Consider the following 17,532-nt stretch of genomic DNA (forward strand, 5'->3'; position numbering starts at 1 on the left):
CAAGAAAGGAGAGCGGTTGCAGTAATTCCCTAGGATCTCTGCAGTTTTGGGACTTCGAAAGAGAGAGAGAGACAGACAACTGTTTGGAGGAGGCTGTGTGGTTTGCGGGTGGGCGATTTGAAATTTTGGAGGGAGGGGGAAGATAGTATAGCAACTCCCCTCCCACCACCACCTCTTTCCCCAAGAGGAGTTTTTCAGCGAGCGCTTGCTAGGGCGCGCGCGTTTTCCTTGGGGGTTTCGGCTTGTTTGCTTGTTCCTTTTTTTTTTTTTTGCCGAGAGCGTCGGGCGTCGGCCGAGCGATGGGCTTCGAGCTGGACCGCTTCAGCGGGGAGGTGGACCCTGACCTGAAGTGCAACCTGTGCAACAAAGTGCTGGAGGACCCTCTGACCACCCCTTGCGGCCACGTGTTCTGCGCCGGCTGCGTGCTGCCGTGGGTGGTGCAGCAAGGCAGCTGCCCGGTGAAGTGCCGCCGCATGTCGGCCAAGGAGCTCAACCACGTCCTGCCCTTGAAGAGCCTCATCCTCAAGCTGGACATCAAGTGCGCCAACCGGGCGCGCGGCTGCGGCGCCGTGGTCAAGCTGCAGCACCTGGCCGAGCACGCCGACGCGTGCGGCTACTCAGCGGCCCGCTGCCGCCACCGGGGCTGCGCCGAGGTGCTCAACGCGCGCGACGTGGAGGCGCACATGCGCGAGGCCTGCGCGGCCCGGCCGGCGGGCTCCTGCGAGCGCGGATGCGGCTTGGCGCTCACGCACGGCGAGCGCCAGGCCGGCTCGCACTGCTGCCTGCAGGCGCTCAAGGCGCACGGCGCCGCTCTGCAAGCGCAGCTGGCCGGCCTGGAGAAGGAGCTCAAGAAAGAGGCGCTGCGGGCCGGCAAGCGGGAAAAGTCGCTCCTGGCGCAGCTCTCGGCAGCCCAGCTCGAGCTCCAGGTGACGGCGTTGCGCTACCAGAAGAAGTTCACCGAGTACAGCGCCCGGCTCGACTCCCTCAGCCGCAGCCTCGCCGCCTCGACGCCCAACAAGGTGAATCCGCAGGGAGGCCCGCCTTGGCCCCAGCATCTCCCTTCCTTCCTGCTCACTCCTCCCCCCCCCCCAAGCCACTCGCCCTCCATCCTCTCTCAGGGCGGGGATCGGGCGCAGCAAAGAATCCCGCGGCATCCTGAAAAGGCTGCACCGGTTTCTTTGGGGCAACCCCCCCCCCTCCCAGCTTCAGTTGGCTGAAGCGCCCTCTCGTGCCTCTGAGGAAGCAAGTGGCCTAGGCAGGCTCCCCTCTCTCGCACACACCCAGTATGGGACAGCTGCATGTTCCTGCATTGCAGGGAGTTGGACTGGGTGATTCTCAGGGTCCCTTGCGTGATGCAAATGCGTTAGTCTTGAAATGAGCTGGGATAGCATGAGTCTCTTAATCTCGGGGTCGTGGCAAAATAATAATAATGATTGCGTCGCGCGGGGGATTGGGCTAGTCCCTTTCAACCGAGCCAAAACTTTCGCATCCCATAGAGGGGCAAAAGTCAGAAGGGTAATTACCAGCAACAAAAAACAGGGGTCTTGTGACCTCTTGATTTTATGATTTAAGTTGCCACAAGACCCCTGGTTGCTGCTGTTGTTGGTAGTCAATCTTTCTGCCCCCCCCCCCCATGTCACAGTTTTTGGGTCACAGGACCCAGCGTTTGCGCAGTAATGCATAGGATCATCCTTCTAGTTTTGTCCCTTTTAAACAATTCAATCAACAGAATGCTGCAGGGTGAGTTTGCACCCTTCTCTTCTTTACACCTCCCATATTCAGACCCCTGGCAGGCAAGGCAGCTCCAGGACCCCTACCAGACCTCTGAGAATGTGTCATTCATCACATTCATGTGAAAGCTAGAGGTTTGGCACTGATGTTTTAGTGAGAGTAAATACCCCTTTGGAACAAGCACAACAAAAGGAGAAGCAGCTCCCCGGTCCAAGTGCCAGACTTTTGGCATCCTGTGGTGAAAGTTGTGTTTGTGTTTGTGTAGATAGGTTCCGGGCAGACAGAACAAGACAGAAGGTAGCGGGGAGGAGACAGGATTTTTGTTGGTTTATTTTCTTCTCTTTTCCTCATTAGTAAGGCTTGGGAGTCTGCTAAGTGGTCAAATCTCTCCCCACCCCCTTTTCCCTTTGAAATCTACTTTTTGCCTGCCTGCCCGCCCTGCCCCCCCATCTCCACCTCCCTCTCTCCCCCTTTGCTTACTGACATGTCTGTCAGCTGCAGCTTCAGCCAGCTGGAAGGCTCAGCATGAAGGGCAAATATTTACAGCTAAGCTGCTCACCACTAACTTGGGAGAAACAGGACCTGCCTTGGAAAGGAGGGCTGCAGAGAGAGGAGGGGGAAGGAGAATACTATCAAAACATAAGAGAACTTATACCAAGTTCCCATGTTCACTGCGCTACATTTTTAAAAATGAAACAGAATTCTTCTCATAACCATGACAACTGGCCTCTTGGGCAGTCTTTCAGGTGCTACAACGCGGGTTTGTTTACTGCAACATCCGTGTGTGTTTAAACACTTTAGTAATTCCTCTCAAACATGGATGAGTGCTGTTTTTCTTCCTCCTGGAAAGCTTTTTCATACTTTTCCAACGCTGTCTTCCCACTCATGGCTACATTTGATAGATTTAGTGTTTGAGTCTTGTTTGCATGTTTCGGTCATAGAGAAAGAAAAACGTTAGAAGTCGTAAAGTGGGAGGCACAGAAAATAAGTCTGTTAAGGGAATCCAGGTCACAGTTTCTTTTCCACTCTCCCCTGCCCCTTAAAAGGGGAGTTTTATGAACCCCAAATGGGTGGGTTTTTTTTTCTGAACTCAACATGATTTTGAATCTCTGTTAGTAACCAGGATCATAGAATGAGGACGCTCCCTGAGCTGAAAGCTTTCTAAATGTGACTTGTTAAATAACATATTATTTCTAGAGGAGGCTTAGCATGAGCATAAGGTCGCTAGGATCAGGCATTACAGAATATGCGCATAATTTAAAATCTTTAAAACTTACTCTGATTTCCCAGAATAATAGAGCTCAGTGACAGTGTACTTGCAGGATAGATGCAGCACTATTCAGACTGATAGTTCTCCCACCTTTTCTTAAAAAAAAATATTCTACAGAGTTTAGAGAATGGGTTTTTGCACCTTTCATGGGCATCTTATGCCAATGGATGGCAGTTCTTTCAGTTAGTGTTTTCTGGTGTCCAACTTAAATCTCTTCTGTCTCACCTTCAGAGAGGGTGGAGTTGGCTATCCACATCCATAGAAACAACCTGGGATAGCTCAGTTGGTAGAGCACGAGACTCTTTTAAGTTCATGGTCATGGGTTTGAGCCTGATGTTGGGCAAAAGATTCCTGCATTGCAGGGGGATTGGACCAGATGACCCTCGTGGCCCTTTCCAACTCTACGATTTCGTGATTATTATTAGCTTCTAAGCCCTATGCAGATGTTCCAAAACCAGCTGCAATCATTGTATGGGGAAGGGAATAGGATTGCCCCCCCCAACTTCCCCTGTCCCCAACCCCAATGTATTGATTACCCCTTGAGTACAAGCATACAAGTTGTATGTGCATATCTGTAGAATTCCTCCTGTCTATCAGTATGTTCCTTCTGCCCTTTGTTCACATTGCTGGCCCTAATCCTGTTATGCCTGTGATGCTGATATGTAACATCACTTCTACAACCTGAGCTGGCCTTTTCTACATATTGTTGCATTGCTGCCTTCACCGTCATTCAAAGCAGATCCTAAAACGGTTCTCCCTTTATGAGATCCTGCTGCTTGGGTGACAGTGCCAAAGTGTTGCTAGTTCCTTCTGCTAGTGCTGAGGTCTGCGCTCAGCCCCTACCATTGGTGCCTGAATATTAATTGTTTATCCATCTGCTAGTGGCTATCTGGCACTTTCAGAGGTGGTATGTCCCTGCCCTTACCCCCCTGTGTTACAGCAACAGTTTCAAATGTCTTCCGCTTTGAGACTCCTTAGGGTAGTGATAAAGCGGGATACTGTATCACATCCAAACTCCTCCTCCTCCTTCCTTGTTTGCTTGCTTGGAATAAGACTGGGTTTTACTTACATTGGTGCAAACCATCACTGTAGATAAAGTTGGCTCACATTGGGGAGCTGATTTCCATTGGGTTCCTGCTAGGATACCCCTTCCTGATGTGAAACCAGTGTCTGGATACCCATGAGAGTGTGAAATGCACACAGCTTCCTTAATTTCCCTATGCCCTAAGCACTTAAAATTTTTCAAGCCTGATTCTGCAATTCACAGTTGCTAAGGAAGCAAGCTATGTGCATCTCATAGTATGTTTTTGTGAGTGTCCAGACATGGAGTGACCTCATCACTGGAATATGTAATGTCTGAATCAACTTTTGGTCTTTGTAACTGTTCTGTGGCATTATTAGATTACTCAACTGGGTGTTTTAGTTGCTATTAAAAAAAAAGCACATGTACCCCCCCCCCCGATAGTGTCTACAGTATGCAGTGTGTGCAGCAATGTTTTCATCAGATTTATGGACACAGCTGGTTAACATGACTGTTTGTTTTCAGGCTGTCCACAAAAAGGCTGTTATGCACTTTTCAGAAAAAGGCAGCGTGTAATCTGCAGAAAGCCAAAAGGTGTCATGTCACCACAAAACTGTGGTGTAGTGCTCAATCAATTACATGTCTTTCACAGCCTTTCGGGCAACTTTCCAAGATTAACAGTTTCAGCCAGAAGAAGTGCAATTAGAAAATATACATCTTTGTGCGCTGGAGAATTGTGAAGGAAGACTAGCGTGGGGATTGTCCTGCCACATGGCTCGCTTCGCTGGCGTGTGTATGGGGAGGGAATGGCTTGCTTCCAGTATTTTGATCCCTGGATTATTTAATCAGACAGCGATGTCAACATAGTTGTGTGCTGCAAAGGGCAAAGGATATAAGCAAGTGGCCAGGCATGCACGCTGGGCTCAGGGATTTTGTAGATTCCAAAATATTCAGGCTAGCTGTATGTAGCACCTAATATAAAACAGTGTCATTCAATAGATTCAGCTGCTATGGTTTTGTGACATCAAAACCCAACTTGGGAATACTACCATTTGGATTGGGAGAATTTTGCGAACATCTTAATGTCCTTAAGTTCTTATCTCTAATCAGATGCCTATAGTCCAAATCCTACAGACGATTTGGAGCTTCCACTTCCAGCTACTGTGGTTTCCTGCCCAAGACAAGTGGGACAAGACCATTTTACTGCTGGTTTGAACTACCAAATAGTTAGTTCAATGCTTACTGAAAAGAGGCACATGCATAGTGCTTTGAAATCCTGCCTTCTCGCTTTGTCTAAGACCATCAACTTGTACATTCTGCCATTTAATATCTAGCAGTGAGAAATATTAGTCATACAAAACGTGGCTGTCCTGGCATGATTGGCAGTTCCAGTGCCATGCTACATGCTAAGCTGTTGTGCTGTTACAGTCATGTTGCTTCATCTTGGACACAGCATGACTCCTAGAGTTGAGCCACTTTGTTATTTTAGCTTTTAATCTGTGTTAACGGTTTCTGGTACCATGTTCACATGTCCCTTTTTTTTAATTATCCAGAAGTATTTCTGCCTGTACCATCAGTGCAATAAGAAACCCTCTCAAATTGAATTTTAGGGAGTTTGTAGAATCAATGATACGAGGTACTTGGAGGAGGGAGTGCTAAGTGGGTTTGGCACGTGATTGACCAGTAAATTTTAAGGAACAACAGAATCTAGAGGGTTCTTTGATTCATATATCTTTCAGGCACAACATCTAGCCAGCGAAAAAGTCTGATAGTTCCAAACTATTCTAAGTCTGCAATTCAGTAACATGGAAGCAGTCTCCATTTAACTCAGTGGAGGTTACTTCAGGATTGCATTCTAAGGGCAGTATACCTGTATAATTTTCTTCTTCTCTTAATTTACTTGATGATCCCAACCATTGAATTGGAAGCAGAACTTTCCCACTTTCTATATACTTAAATGGTGCTTCTCCTACCCCTCCCACTTCCAAAACAGCTATTACTGGTAAATTACCCAGAAACCTTCTGTGACTCAGTGGTGAAACTGAACCTATTGTTTGAGAATTAGTGTGCTAACCTATTCTAATGGGATTGGCTGAGAAATGAGCAAAGTTACGTTTTTACTCAAGAAGTGAGAACACTCCCAGTGTTCAGAATCAAATGTAGGAGGTAGTTTCCTAGCTCCAAAATACTCAGCTGGGATCTGAAGCAATTTCCAGAATTATGTTTAAGAGCTTGACTCAGCTGTGGGAAAACGGCATGCCAGAATGATCAGATTTGTTGTAGAATCAGATGATCTGAGCTGGGTGGGGTTAAGCATGACAATTTGCAATAAAATGCTTTAAAATACAGTAGTAATAATAATAATAATAATAATAATAATAATTTAGAGTGACTGACAGACAGTGGTAAGTTGTAAAGGAGGGGACTCTTTTAAGAGCTGTTATTTAAAATGGCATTAATATCAAGATGTGAATTTCAAAAGGGCTGTTGGAGCAACAAGTTGCTAGTCCCTTGTGTCGTTGTGCTTTAGAAGCACATCTGCTAGAATTATCTTCCAGTTTCCTCCCTCGTATTACTGTGCTAAAATGTAAACAGAGGATCAGTTATGAATGCTAGCAGAACTCTTTTTAAATGCTTAGGAAGTTTGTTTGTTTTTAACTGCCAAATATTGTGATGATTTTTTTATTTTATTTTCTTAAACTAGCTGGTTGATGCATTGCAGATCTTTCTATTTCTCACTCGTCCTCACCATTCTTCTTTTGCTGAGAAACAGTCCAAATCAAGAATAGTAATGGAAACCTTTTTCTTCAAACTTTAATTACAGCCTGAGTGCAGTCACAGGGTTTTGTGACAATAACATTCTTACGTTTCCATTTCTGAACTTATTAGACCTTAAAAGTGGCCTCACAGGACTGGAAGTTTTTGCCTTGAAATATTATCTGACGTCTGGGCCAGGGGGTTTCCGGGAAAACAGTTTCACCTCTTATTTCCACTGCTCTCTTTTTAGAAGAGTTGAGCATGCTAGAAAGCCAGTTAAAGGCAACAACAGAAAATAAAAGAGCTGGGTATTTCTTGAGGCTGATTTTTGATGCACAATCCTGTATATGACCACTCAGAAGTCTGAAGTCTCACTTAGTTCAACTGGGCTTACCGCAATGTACAGTAAACTCAAAACTTATGCGGGGTTATGTTCCAGGGATAGAGCACAAAGCCCAAATTTTTGTATAGTCCAAACTCATTGGATGCAATGGTGGTTGGGATTGCCAAAATCTTATTTCCTGGATGCCTGGCCCCTTTCTATTTTGTTAAAAAAAATGGCCAAGTGCATAAAAGCTGAATGTGAACAAGTTAAATGTGCCTAAGTTGTGGGTCTACTGTCAATGGCTACAGGATTTCAGCTTCAGTGTTACAAATGAGACAGAAATCAATCTGTTATGGGGAAAGGAATCTGATTGAAATAAGTGAGACTTGCTTCTAAGTAAATAGGATTTGGGGGTAAGAATACGCTGTGCCTTGCTCTACCACTAAACAACATTACAGTCCCAAGTATAAACTGCTGTGCAGTTTTACAAGTTAATTTGGATCTCTAGATTTCTGTAATTTAGACCAGCTGATACTAGCTCTGGGCTTTTTTCTTTCATAGGAGTGACAGGAAAATATATGATGGCTTGAGCAACTCAGCAGAATGTTTCTCAATGTTAATATAGTTTGACTGGCAGCTTCACGCTGAAATGCCAAAATGGTTAAGGTGGGGGGGGGAGCCAAGCTTAAAACATCTGCATTGCGTTATTAGGCAACAATTGTAATTTATGCCATTAATTGGATATGGAAGCCAGACATGTAAAATAACTTCCTCAAATTTGTGTGTTTGTTTATAACATTTTCATCTTTGTAGAATCATAGAATTGTGGATTCTGAAGGGACCATGAGGGTCATCTAGTTCAATCCCCTGCAATGCCACAACCTTTCACCCAATGTGGGGCTCAAACCCATAACCCTGAGATTAAGAGCCTCGTGCACTGCCAACCTGAGCTATGGTGTCTGGGATGATGGAAGGTTCATGTTGCTGCCTTTTTCTGTTTGTTTTTTTCCTAGCAGGGAGGTTGCAGAGGCTGGTGGTGTGCACCTGATTATCATCACCCCAGATTAAATTTTAAGATGGCTCAGACTGAAAATTTAAATAATCAAATTAAATATTTTGAATGGCTTTTGATAATATTTCTTCAATAATAATAATAATAATAATATAATACAGTGGTGCTTTACACCACTATATACATAATATATCCCTGGCTGGAGTTGATGGGCATTGGAGTCCAACAACATTTGAAGGGTCACAGGTCCGCCCCCCCTGCCCCCCAATTCAAAGCATAGGTGGACCAGAACTAAAATTTGAGTGCATGCAGCGAGAATTTACAGTAGGAAGAATACAATGGGAAGCAGGCTTTGGGGGAAGCCATAGGCATAGAGCTTGATAATATAGTTCTGCTCATTCTAAAAGAAACTTATATTTCATTGTATCAACTTTTTCATATTTATTTAAAAACAAAGTTACTGAGCTGCACCAGTTTACATTACCAGATATGCAGGGCTTGGTCCTTTTTCATTTGTTTCTTTTCATTTCTCTGCTTTCTTAGTGTCATTTCATTCAAGTCAGTGAACTTTCTTGGGCACAGAAATGGGTGGAGGGATACGTCAGTTGTATTCTATTATTGGTGGGAGATTAAAAAGTACTAGAAGAATCCTCCAACTCTCCCAAGAAATAAAATGCTGCCACTTAATGAATCGGATCAATTCCCCATTGAGCACAGTAGCGTCAACCCTGAGTGGAGTGCGTCTTGAACTCTGCTCTCCAGGATCTCAAGTAGAAGTTGTTCCCAGCCCTGCTACCTGATACCCTATTAAGTGGAGCTGAAAGAGCTCAGACTTGAATCCTCATACATGCGAAGCATGCATTTTCCTTCTGAGCTATGGCCTCTCCCTTTCAGAATTGAGAAAGGGGGATGTTATGCTAGCACATGGCATTCCTATATTTGGGAACAAACTCTGCAGCAGACCAAGGCGACTTGGTCAGGAAACTGCTTCATAGCATGCATGCATTATTATTTCTGTAATTAAATGTATTAAACATTAACGGAGAGTTTCCCCACAAAGCTTTCCTGTAGGATCCAAAATACTTACTGGTGGATGCAGTACTGAGAAGGCATCTGCATACAAATGATTATTAAACTTAACTTTCTTTGTCTAAGGGGAGGTGAAGTTGTCATTTAGATGACCAACATTCCTACAGATGCTTTGTTAGTAATGTCATTCCACTTTCTGGAACTTTCTTTCATAGGCACACATTATTCAGTTGTAACAACTGAATGCAGTCAAACCACTGTGAGTTTTTTGGTGTGGTGGCCTCCCTTGTAGACACTGTGGTGTGAGGTAAGTTAGTGGAATATCAAGCATAGCATCTATTTCAAAGGGCCTCCAAGATTTGGTGAGGGTGATTGCCAGAATTGTGTAAAAATGGTTGTGTGCATCAGTCTTTGGTATGGAGAATGTCCACACAGTTTTTGTCTGCTATCATACTTTGTGCCTTCTTTATCAATTGCTTCCTAATTTATCTTTTTTTTTTTTTTAAATCCCTTCCCACATCCATAGAGATTTAGTGCAGGCATCTCCAACCTTTGGCCCTCCAGATGTTTTGGACTACAATTCCCATCATCCCTGACCACTGGTCCTGTTAGCTAGGGATCATGGAAGTTGTAGGCCAAAACGTCTGGAGGGCCACAGGTTGGGGATGCCTGATTTAGTGCAAATGTCATCTCAATAAATAAAATGCCTACAGTCAGGAAGCAGATGTGGAAGGAGGGCAAGAGAGAGAACCATAAGAAGTCCTTGCATTGATATCTGCAATGGGGAACCCAGCTGTATTCACTCAATTACTGCTGAATGTGAACCTCCATCCATGTTTATCTCAGGGAGGTGAGCTTTGCTAATAACCACAACCAGTAACTTTGGCTTCTGTATCACCAGCACCCCAATCTATTCAGTAAGAATTTCAGGATGATAAAAACTAGCAACACCTTAACATGAGCTGATTTCCTGGATCCAGTACTGAACCTTCAGGAAAACTTGATCCTCGATTTTCACTGGAATCTGTGGAGAAAATACAGCTCTGTGTCCTCAAGTGTTTTTATGGGTAGAAGCCCTCATCAAACACCAGCTTTTAATGTCATTTTTTAATGAAGAAAAGTCTGCCCTAAGCGTGCCAGTGTTCAAAGAGTTAAATTGACTTTCCCTGTTCTTTATAGGGTGAAGAGACTAAAGCGCTGACGCTTGTTCTTCATCGTGATTCTGGGTCTCTTGGATTTAATATAATTGGTGGTCGGCCATGCATGGTATGTTAATCATTGATGTATATATGTGTTTCTTATTAGTATTGAGACCTTTTTTTGCAGTGGAGGGGATGCTGTTAGGCACATATTCTGCTCTAGGAAGTATTATTTATATGGGCTATCTTCACTTGAACAAATGCTACCCCTGTGGATTGTGGTACATTTGCGCCTCTCATGATGTGGTGCCATAGGCATCTGGTTAGCCTCTGCTGAGAGCAAGGATGCTGGACTAGGTGAGCCTTTGGTCTGTTCCACCAGAGCTTTTACTTTCATCTTATGTAATAGCATAGGGGTGTTCCATCATACGCAGTATGTATGAGGCGTGTTCTGTCTCTGCTGAACAAGATAATGGCTCAGTCTGCACATAATGCTAAGCCAAGCAATAGGTTAGTGCGAACGCACAGGCTCCCAGAGGGGAGACTGCAGCCACTTTGCTCCTCTTCCGGTCCTGCTGCCGCTATGCTGCTGTGAGCTTAGATATGGTTTGTCTTCGCTTCCTGTCTGAACCTGAGTTTGACTACATGCTAAGCCAAACCTTGACTTAGCTCACAGCTGCAGGAGGACCAGAGGATGAGCAGAACAGCCTCCATCTTGTCCAGGGTTCTAAATTAGCAGGGCGCCAGGCACATTTTGCGCCGAAAGATTCTCCCATTTGCGACCACCTCAAAAAGTCTGGGTGCCTTTTTTTGTGTGCCTGGCTGACATTCAAGGATTACTGAAATGTATTTGCTTTGAAGCCTCGAAGTATATGTTAAGGATAGACAATATATTAAGGAGTTTAACAATAAAGAGTAGATTGTTTTGAAAACTGAAGTACGGTATTGTAAACACCAAATTAAACATGTATTAACAATTTCTGATATTAACAATGTGTCACTTATGTGAATTGCGTATTAGTTCATACTTATCAAAATAATAAATAAAAAGTGTTGCCGACCCCCCCCCCCGCCCCGTGGCAACTAGACATTCTGTTTTGGCACCCACAACCCAGGTCCCAGAAGCAATTTGGCTCTTAGCTTTTCTATCCCAGTTTCTAACACTTGTCTCTGGGATACCATGCATTCACCCTAAACTATGGTTTCTTAGACATTGTGTGCAAGCTGTATGATGATATTTAGTTTGGGACTTTTGCTTGCCCTGGACTTGGGCTTCTTGTAACTTAAAACAAACTCTTCATATTTATTGGTTGTTGTCGTACTGTACAAACAAAATCAACAGACCTCCAAGTCTGCCCTGTAATGTATGAAAGGAGGGAGGCTTATTTTCCTGTATAAAGGTTTATTTGAAATAATTTGGCAAGCTTGTTGGCTAATGCACTTTAATTAAACCGTTTCCTTGTATTTAGCAGCATTTTAATGACACTTCTGTGCAATCTCATTGATGCTGCTAAAGATCCCTAAAGATGTTTACCCAATTAACAAAAGTCGCTTGATAGATTTATCTCGTTCACTGGTATATAGTTATAGATGGGATTGGGCTGGGAATTGTCACATACAGGGGAATTCTGTGCGTGTTTAATCAGAAGTAAGTTATGTTTCGGTCAATAGAGTTTATTCCCAGGTACATATGACTAGAATTGCAGCATAAACCACATATTATGCTATTATATACTTAGCCGCTGAACTGTTACAGATTAGTCTTTCCATTTTACAGCCCAATGAAAGTATGGACTGTTCAGAATCTTTAGGGAATTGGATCAGCCGTAACGAACAACAATTATGTAACACTCTGCTTCCAGACTCATACTTTTCTGTTTTTTTTGCAGGGGGGAGTGACATTATGAGCACCATCTCTCCACCCTGCATTGAAAAAGCTTAAAATAAGCAGCCGTTGTACTTTAAAAACAACTTTTTTTTTTGTAAAGTCACAGGGTTGAGCCAAATGCTCTCCTATTTTGCTTTTTGTCATGAGTAGTGCGTTTTTTCCATGGCTGTTCGCAGACATTCTTTGCCCGTTCTTTCTACTTCTTCACTGTCATTTCTCCACAAGTAATCCCAGCAGGTTAGGGATCCTGTTCTGGATACGATGATGCCGAGCTCCTGCACAACCAGTCAGTTTTTACTATATCTGACCTTAGTTGCTAAATGAAATCCATTTAGAGTGAAGGCAATATTCATCTATATGTTAGAGGAGTTTTTGCCAGTAATTTTTTTGGGCAAGAATGAAACAGTCCTGTTATAGAAGGGCGAACCCCTTTTTTCACTGATCAGTATTTCAGCTCAGTTCTATGCAGTTCTATGTTCTGAAACTACTTTGGAGAGTTCAGCTTACATAAGAAGCTGCCTTCTACTGAACCACACCACTCGTCCATCTAGCTCAGCTTTCTTTATACTAACTGGCAGCACCTGTCCAGGGCTTCAGACAGGAGCTTTTTTTCCATACCTGCCTGAGACCTTCTACATGCAAGGCAGATGCTCTGTACATAGATCTGTGAGGGCTTGGCGCAACACAAACTTATTCTAAACTTTATAGTTTCCCTAACAGTCAAGAGCTGTGTTACCAATGCCGAAATCTAAATGCTGTTCCTTAATAAGCATTCTTCCAAGCCTTACCTGTGCTGTGTGCCTTCCCCTCCTTTCACAACTATTTTTACACAGTAGGTTTGGGTTGGGGTGCCCTGCGGGTCATGATAGAACTGCAGAAGGGGAATGGCCTGTAGCTCAGTGACAGAGACCATGCTTTGGGAGCAGAACATCCCAGGTTCAACCTCTGGCATCTGTAGGTAGGGCTGGGGTAGATTCACATGGCTGATAAAAAAACTGTCAGATTAAAAAAAAATCAAGGGAACATACTACAGCAACAGATTAAACAACAACAACAGCTCAGTAGCTGACTATTAGAAACAAAAACTGCAAGTCTGTCAATTAAAACAGTGGTGGGCAGGGTTCTGGTAGAAAACTACAGTTAAATGCTATGAAGGCATGGGAAAAGAGGACGTCCCCTGGCACCCAACAGGAAAGGGAGCTGGTAAACATGTCTGGGGAGTAAGCCCCACAGGTTAGGTGCTGCCAAAGAAATGGGTCTTTCTTCCGGAAGACAGGGATCTTGAGTCCAAAGGCAGAGGCACCTGGAGATCGGTCTCCAGTGAGGTTCATGTGGGGAAGGATGGCACTCTCTTCTCTTCCACCTCTGCCTTTAGGTGAGACCACTGGTGAGCAGAGGAATGGAAGAACTTCACATTCCCTCCCTTTCTGTTTTATCTGGAAAATCCAAAATGGTGGCACCTTTGAATGGTGACAAGGTAAACACCTACCCGTCTATGGCTGCGTTTGGCATTTACCCACAGAAAGTGTGAGGATGCTATACTGCTGGGGCACTGGGCAGCAGTGTACTGAAACGTCCATATGCCATGCAGTGCTTAAATGGTGACCAGTGCCATGAATTCAACATGCTTCCATCTCAACCAGTGTTTACATTCTTCTTTCCTTCCCCTCCCCACCCCAATTTTCTCCTCAAAGGACAATCAAGACGGCTCATCTAGCGAAGGAATTTTTGTCTCTAAAATAGCAGACAGCGGGCCTGCTGCCAAAGAAGGAGGGCTGCAGATTCACGACAGGATTATTGAAGTAAGAATGCTATGTTGGATCATTCCTGATGGGCAGAATTCCCTCTCATATTCTTTTGTATATGGGATACCTAAGGATCTCTGGCCTGGGAGAGTTGTGATGTGGGTAGCAGAGGCTAAAAGACCGGGCAGCTCAAATATGCTCAACTTGCTTCAATGCTGACCTTCCTGGCTTTAGGTACAGTTCTTATCTAAATATAGAGGCCAGATTATGGAAGGTATGTGCATGTCCTGGCATTTTGAGGAGCTAGCATGTACTTGGTATGCTGCAGTTATTTCTTTCTGAAGCGGTTGGAGACGTGAAGTTATTTAGTTAAAACCATATGTGAAGGCAAGTATCTGTTGTGAGAACTGTGACTTTATTTAGCTTGGTTTCTAAGGCATTTTTTTTCCCAAGAGGACCAAAATGTTTTGAACAGATGATAAAGGACAGAAGCCCCTGTTAAGTGAGCTTTTAAAGCACATTGTGATGAGCTTTCCTGAGAAATTCCTTGAAGGGTTACTGAGCACTCTTTTTTTTTTAAAAAAAAGTTCGTAGTCTGGAGTTCTTCCCATTTTCCTAACATTTTGACTGTTTGAAAAAGTTCCTGTTGTCAAGATCATTACTTAAGATGATAGTTTGAGCTTAAGGGGAATGTTTGATTTATGGAACGGAAATTGGCTAACTGCAAATCAGATTCCATTGTTGTCTATATTAGAATTTGTTCATTTTCTTTCATTGTTGCAAAAGTGGGGAAGTTGGGGGACTATTTTTATTTAAAGAAAAGTGCTGCTTTTGTAGCCAAAGATAGCATGGAACAGCCAGTTTCCCCAAGACATGGAATTCCTTTGCTCTTATGTTCTGCAAATGAGCAATAAACAGCTGTTAAAGATTTTCTGTTGGCAAAGTGTGATATGTATATATATATTTGCTATATTCTGCATGGATAAAGAAAATTGCATTCAACAGGTTTTTTTTTGTAAGAGGAGAAAATATGGAGAACATTTTGTGCTAGAAAGCATGTTTAAAGGTGCAAATGGAGCAAGCCAACACAGTTTTGTTTTGTTTTGTAATTCAACTGATTTCAAGTTATAATAAATTTTGGAGTAGGGTGTTGTAGCGTGGGGTTAGTGATTTTGGTAAGTGATTTCAGCTTTCTGACATAGTAAGCAGGAGACAGTTTCTTCATGTAACAGTTCTTTATTCAGGCAACAAGACTGAGAACTGAGGAGAGGGAAGCTACATTTATACGGACTGGGAACTTGCTCGAAAGGGATACATTTTGGAGGGAACAATTTCAAGCAATCACAACGCTGCCTTTTGATGGAAAACAATAAGACTGAGGATCCAAATACAGCAGCTTAAATGACCCAATAGTAGCTGTTCCTTCTGGAACAGAAAGGCAGTTACTTTACTCTAATGCGAATACAGACAACAGTAATACAGATATAAAAACCATTGAATCAATACACAACACAGGGTATCTGCAAAACAACAACAACAACACCCTACTAGTTGGTGGGCATTCATGCAATCCTTTCAGTGTAAAATGTTTTGAATTGTAGGACCTGAAAATATTTTTGTTCCCTTCACCCACTCCATTAGCGGTGGATCTTTGTCAACTATGTAATACTTGGGGACATGCACAAAAAGAGTGCTATCTCTGATTATCTTGTTAATATTGTGCAATATGTAGAAGCAGGATGGAGGCTCAGGTGTGTGGCAAGAGAAGAAAGACAGTAGAAAGGCTATATATGAAGCTAGGTAAAGTGAGCACTAAATACCTCATCTTGCCCAGAATAGGAAGGCTCCTGACATTTGCCTTCTTGAGACTCTTCAAATTAAAGCTGAATGCAAACAATAGTTGAAGGTGGTATGATAAAGGCATTTCTGAATGTGGTATAATCTGTGCAAGTTTACTTGAAAGTAAGCCCCATCATGTTCATGTAGGAGCAGAGAGATGTTAATCTTCATTCTGAAGAAGTAAATCATACAGACAACCTTTCATCGTCTTTGAATGTAGGTGCTTGTGAAAAATAAACTGGCTATGAAAATAACAGTATAGGTGTGTGTTTCCTTGCAAACCACTACAGAATTTTACATGTACCGATTAGCTTTTGGCTATGCATATCCACATGCACAGTGACGAAGCTTGCCTTAATAAGTCACTCTCCTGAAACAAAAATGGAGTACCGGTATCTCTGCAGTTTAAAGGCCATTCATTTGCGTGTTGAGGTCCCCAGACCACCCCTCAAATAATTCACACTTCAGACATAAATTTAAGTTTAAGGTTTTTGGCATTAATTTGGCCACAACTTTATTAAAATACAAATTGCGTGAGTGGTTGCTTAGGCATTGGTTCAGACTATCTGTCACTCTAGGGACAGAACTGACATTTGTCAGTAAGGGGAAAACCCAATTTGGGGAGAGAATTGGAGCCGGGGGTCTGGTCCTCGCTTCTCCTCAAATGTTCCCAGGGGCTCTTGCGTGGCCCTGGCCCCCGGCTGGGGGATACGGACAAAAGCATAGCGAGCCCCTGGATCCCTTTAACGGAATTCCCCGCGCAGCAGCAGCATTGGAGGGGCAGCCGTCAATTCTGACCCCTCCCCCAACCAAAATGAACCAATGCCTAACCGCCAACCTTACAAAGTTGTGACTAATTGCTACGCAGTAGGCGAAAACCCAGATGGCACCATCCAATCAGCCAAATGGAAAAAATTCCTACCAGGCCCCTGCCCCAACAGCAGACGACCCCATGACAGGCATAGCAAGGTCATACACAGAGGCCTAGCAAAAGGGAAGGGAGGGCGGGAGATCCGATGCACGCAGCGAAGAGAGGGAATGAGCAGCGTGCTAAACAATATATAGACCCTGGCCTGTCAATCAATAAATTGCTACATTCAAATCTCCCCAGCTACACCCTGGACCCAATTACAAGAGACCATCTATCCTAACCCGCCCAACAACAGAGGGGTGTCTTTCTGGCCCCAACCGCAACACGTGCTCTCCAGGAAAGAGAACACGCTTTGTGCCATAATATTAACAGTTGGTGATGATTCTCACTCCCCAAAGTGGGTTTGTAGTGACTAAAGAGTAGAATTTGAGTTCTGTGCATGTACAGAAAAATGTTAAAAGAATAGTGGTACCAGAGGGAAAAAAATAAGCATGGCATTTTATTAGCATCATCGTCAATTTCCTGTGTGTGTCCACTGAGCAGAAATCTTCAGGCTTCAAAGGCTCATGATGCCTGTATAAGTTATCTTCAGTGCATTGCGATAGCCTTAGCAGGAAGAGGGAGCTTGTGATGCCTGAACGTTTGAACCATGTTTTATCTCTTTAATGTCCAAACACATTAACGCTATCTGGACTCCCTCACAGAATCCAATCTAATGTCTGAGGGCAAAGATACATTTCAAAGGTGACCTTGTCCAGCTGAATAAAAGGATGTGGAGCTAAGGAATAGTGATGTCACTGTAGTTATTAATCAGTCGACGAAGGTGTCTTCTGCTGAGCAATTGAAACATATTATATTAGATTTATTGATCTGGGTCCTAGTTTCATCATCCTGGCTAACTAGCA

The 17,532-nt window shown here is 43.6% G+C and overlaps 1 protein-coding gene across 2 annotated transcripts in view; it reads left to right on the forward strand.

The window, feature by feature from the left end:
* The first annotated feature begins 275 nt into the window (after positions 1-275).
* PDZRN3 (PDZ domain containing ring finger 3) overlaps positions 276-17,532 on the forward strand; it is a 179,655-nt gene continuing 162,398 nt past the window's right edge. Inside the window, exons 1-3 of one of the 2 annotated variants that reach the window (XM_033141206.1) lie at positions 276-1,019; positions 10,325-10,411; positions 13,867-13,974. In XM_033141206.1, the coding sequence (XP_032997097.1) occupies positions 300-1,019; positions 10,325-10,411; positions 13,867-13,974 (915 nt within the window). In that variant the 5' untranslated portion in view covers positions 276-299. The remainder of the gene's footprint in view (positions 1,020-10,324; positions 10,412-13,866; positions 13,975-17,532) is intronic. The other variant, XM_033141207.1, reaches the window with a different exon arrangement.

This window comes from Lacerta agilis, chromosome 2 (assembly GCF_009819535.1).
Source record: "Lacerta agilis isolate rLacAgi1 chromosome 2, rLacAgi1.pri, whole genome shotgun sequence".
In the NCBI taxonomy this organism is placed as follows: Eukaryota; Metazoa; Chordata; class Lepidosauria; order Squamata; family Lacertidae; genus Lacerta; species Lacerta agilis.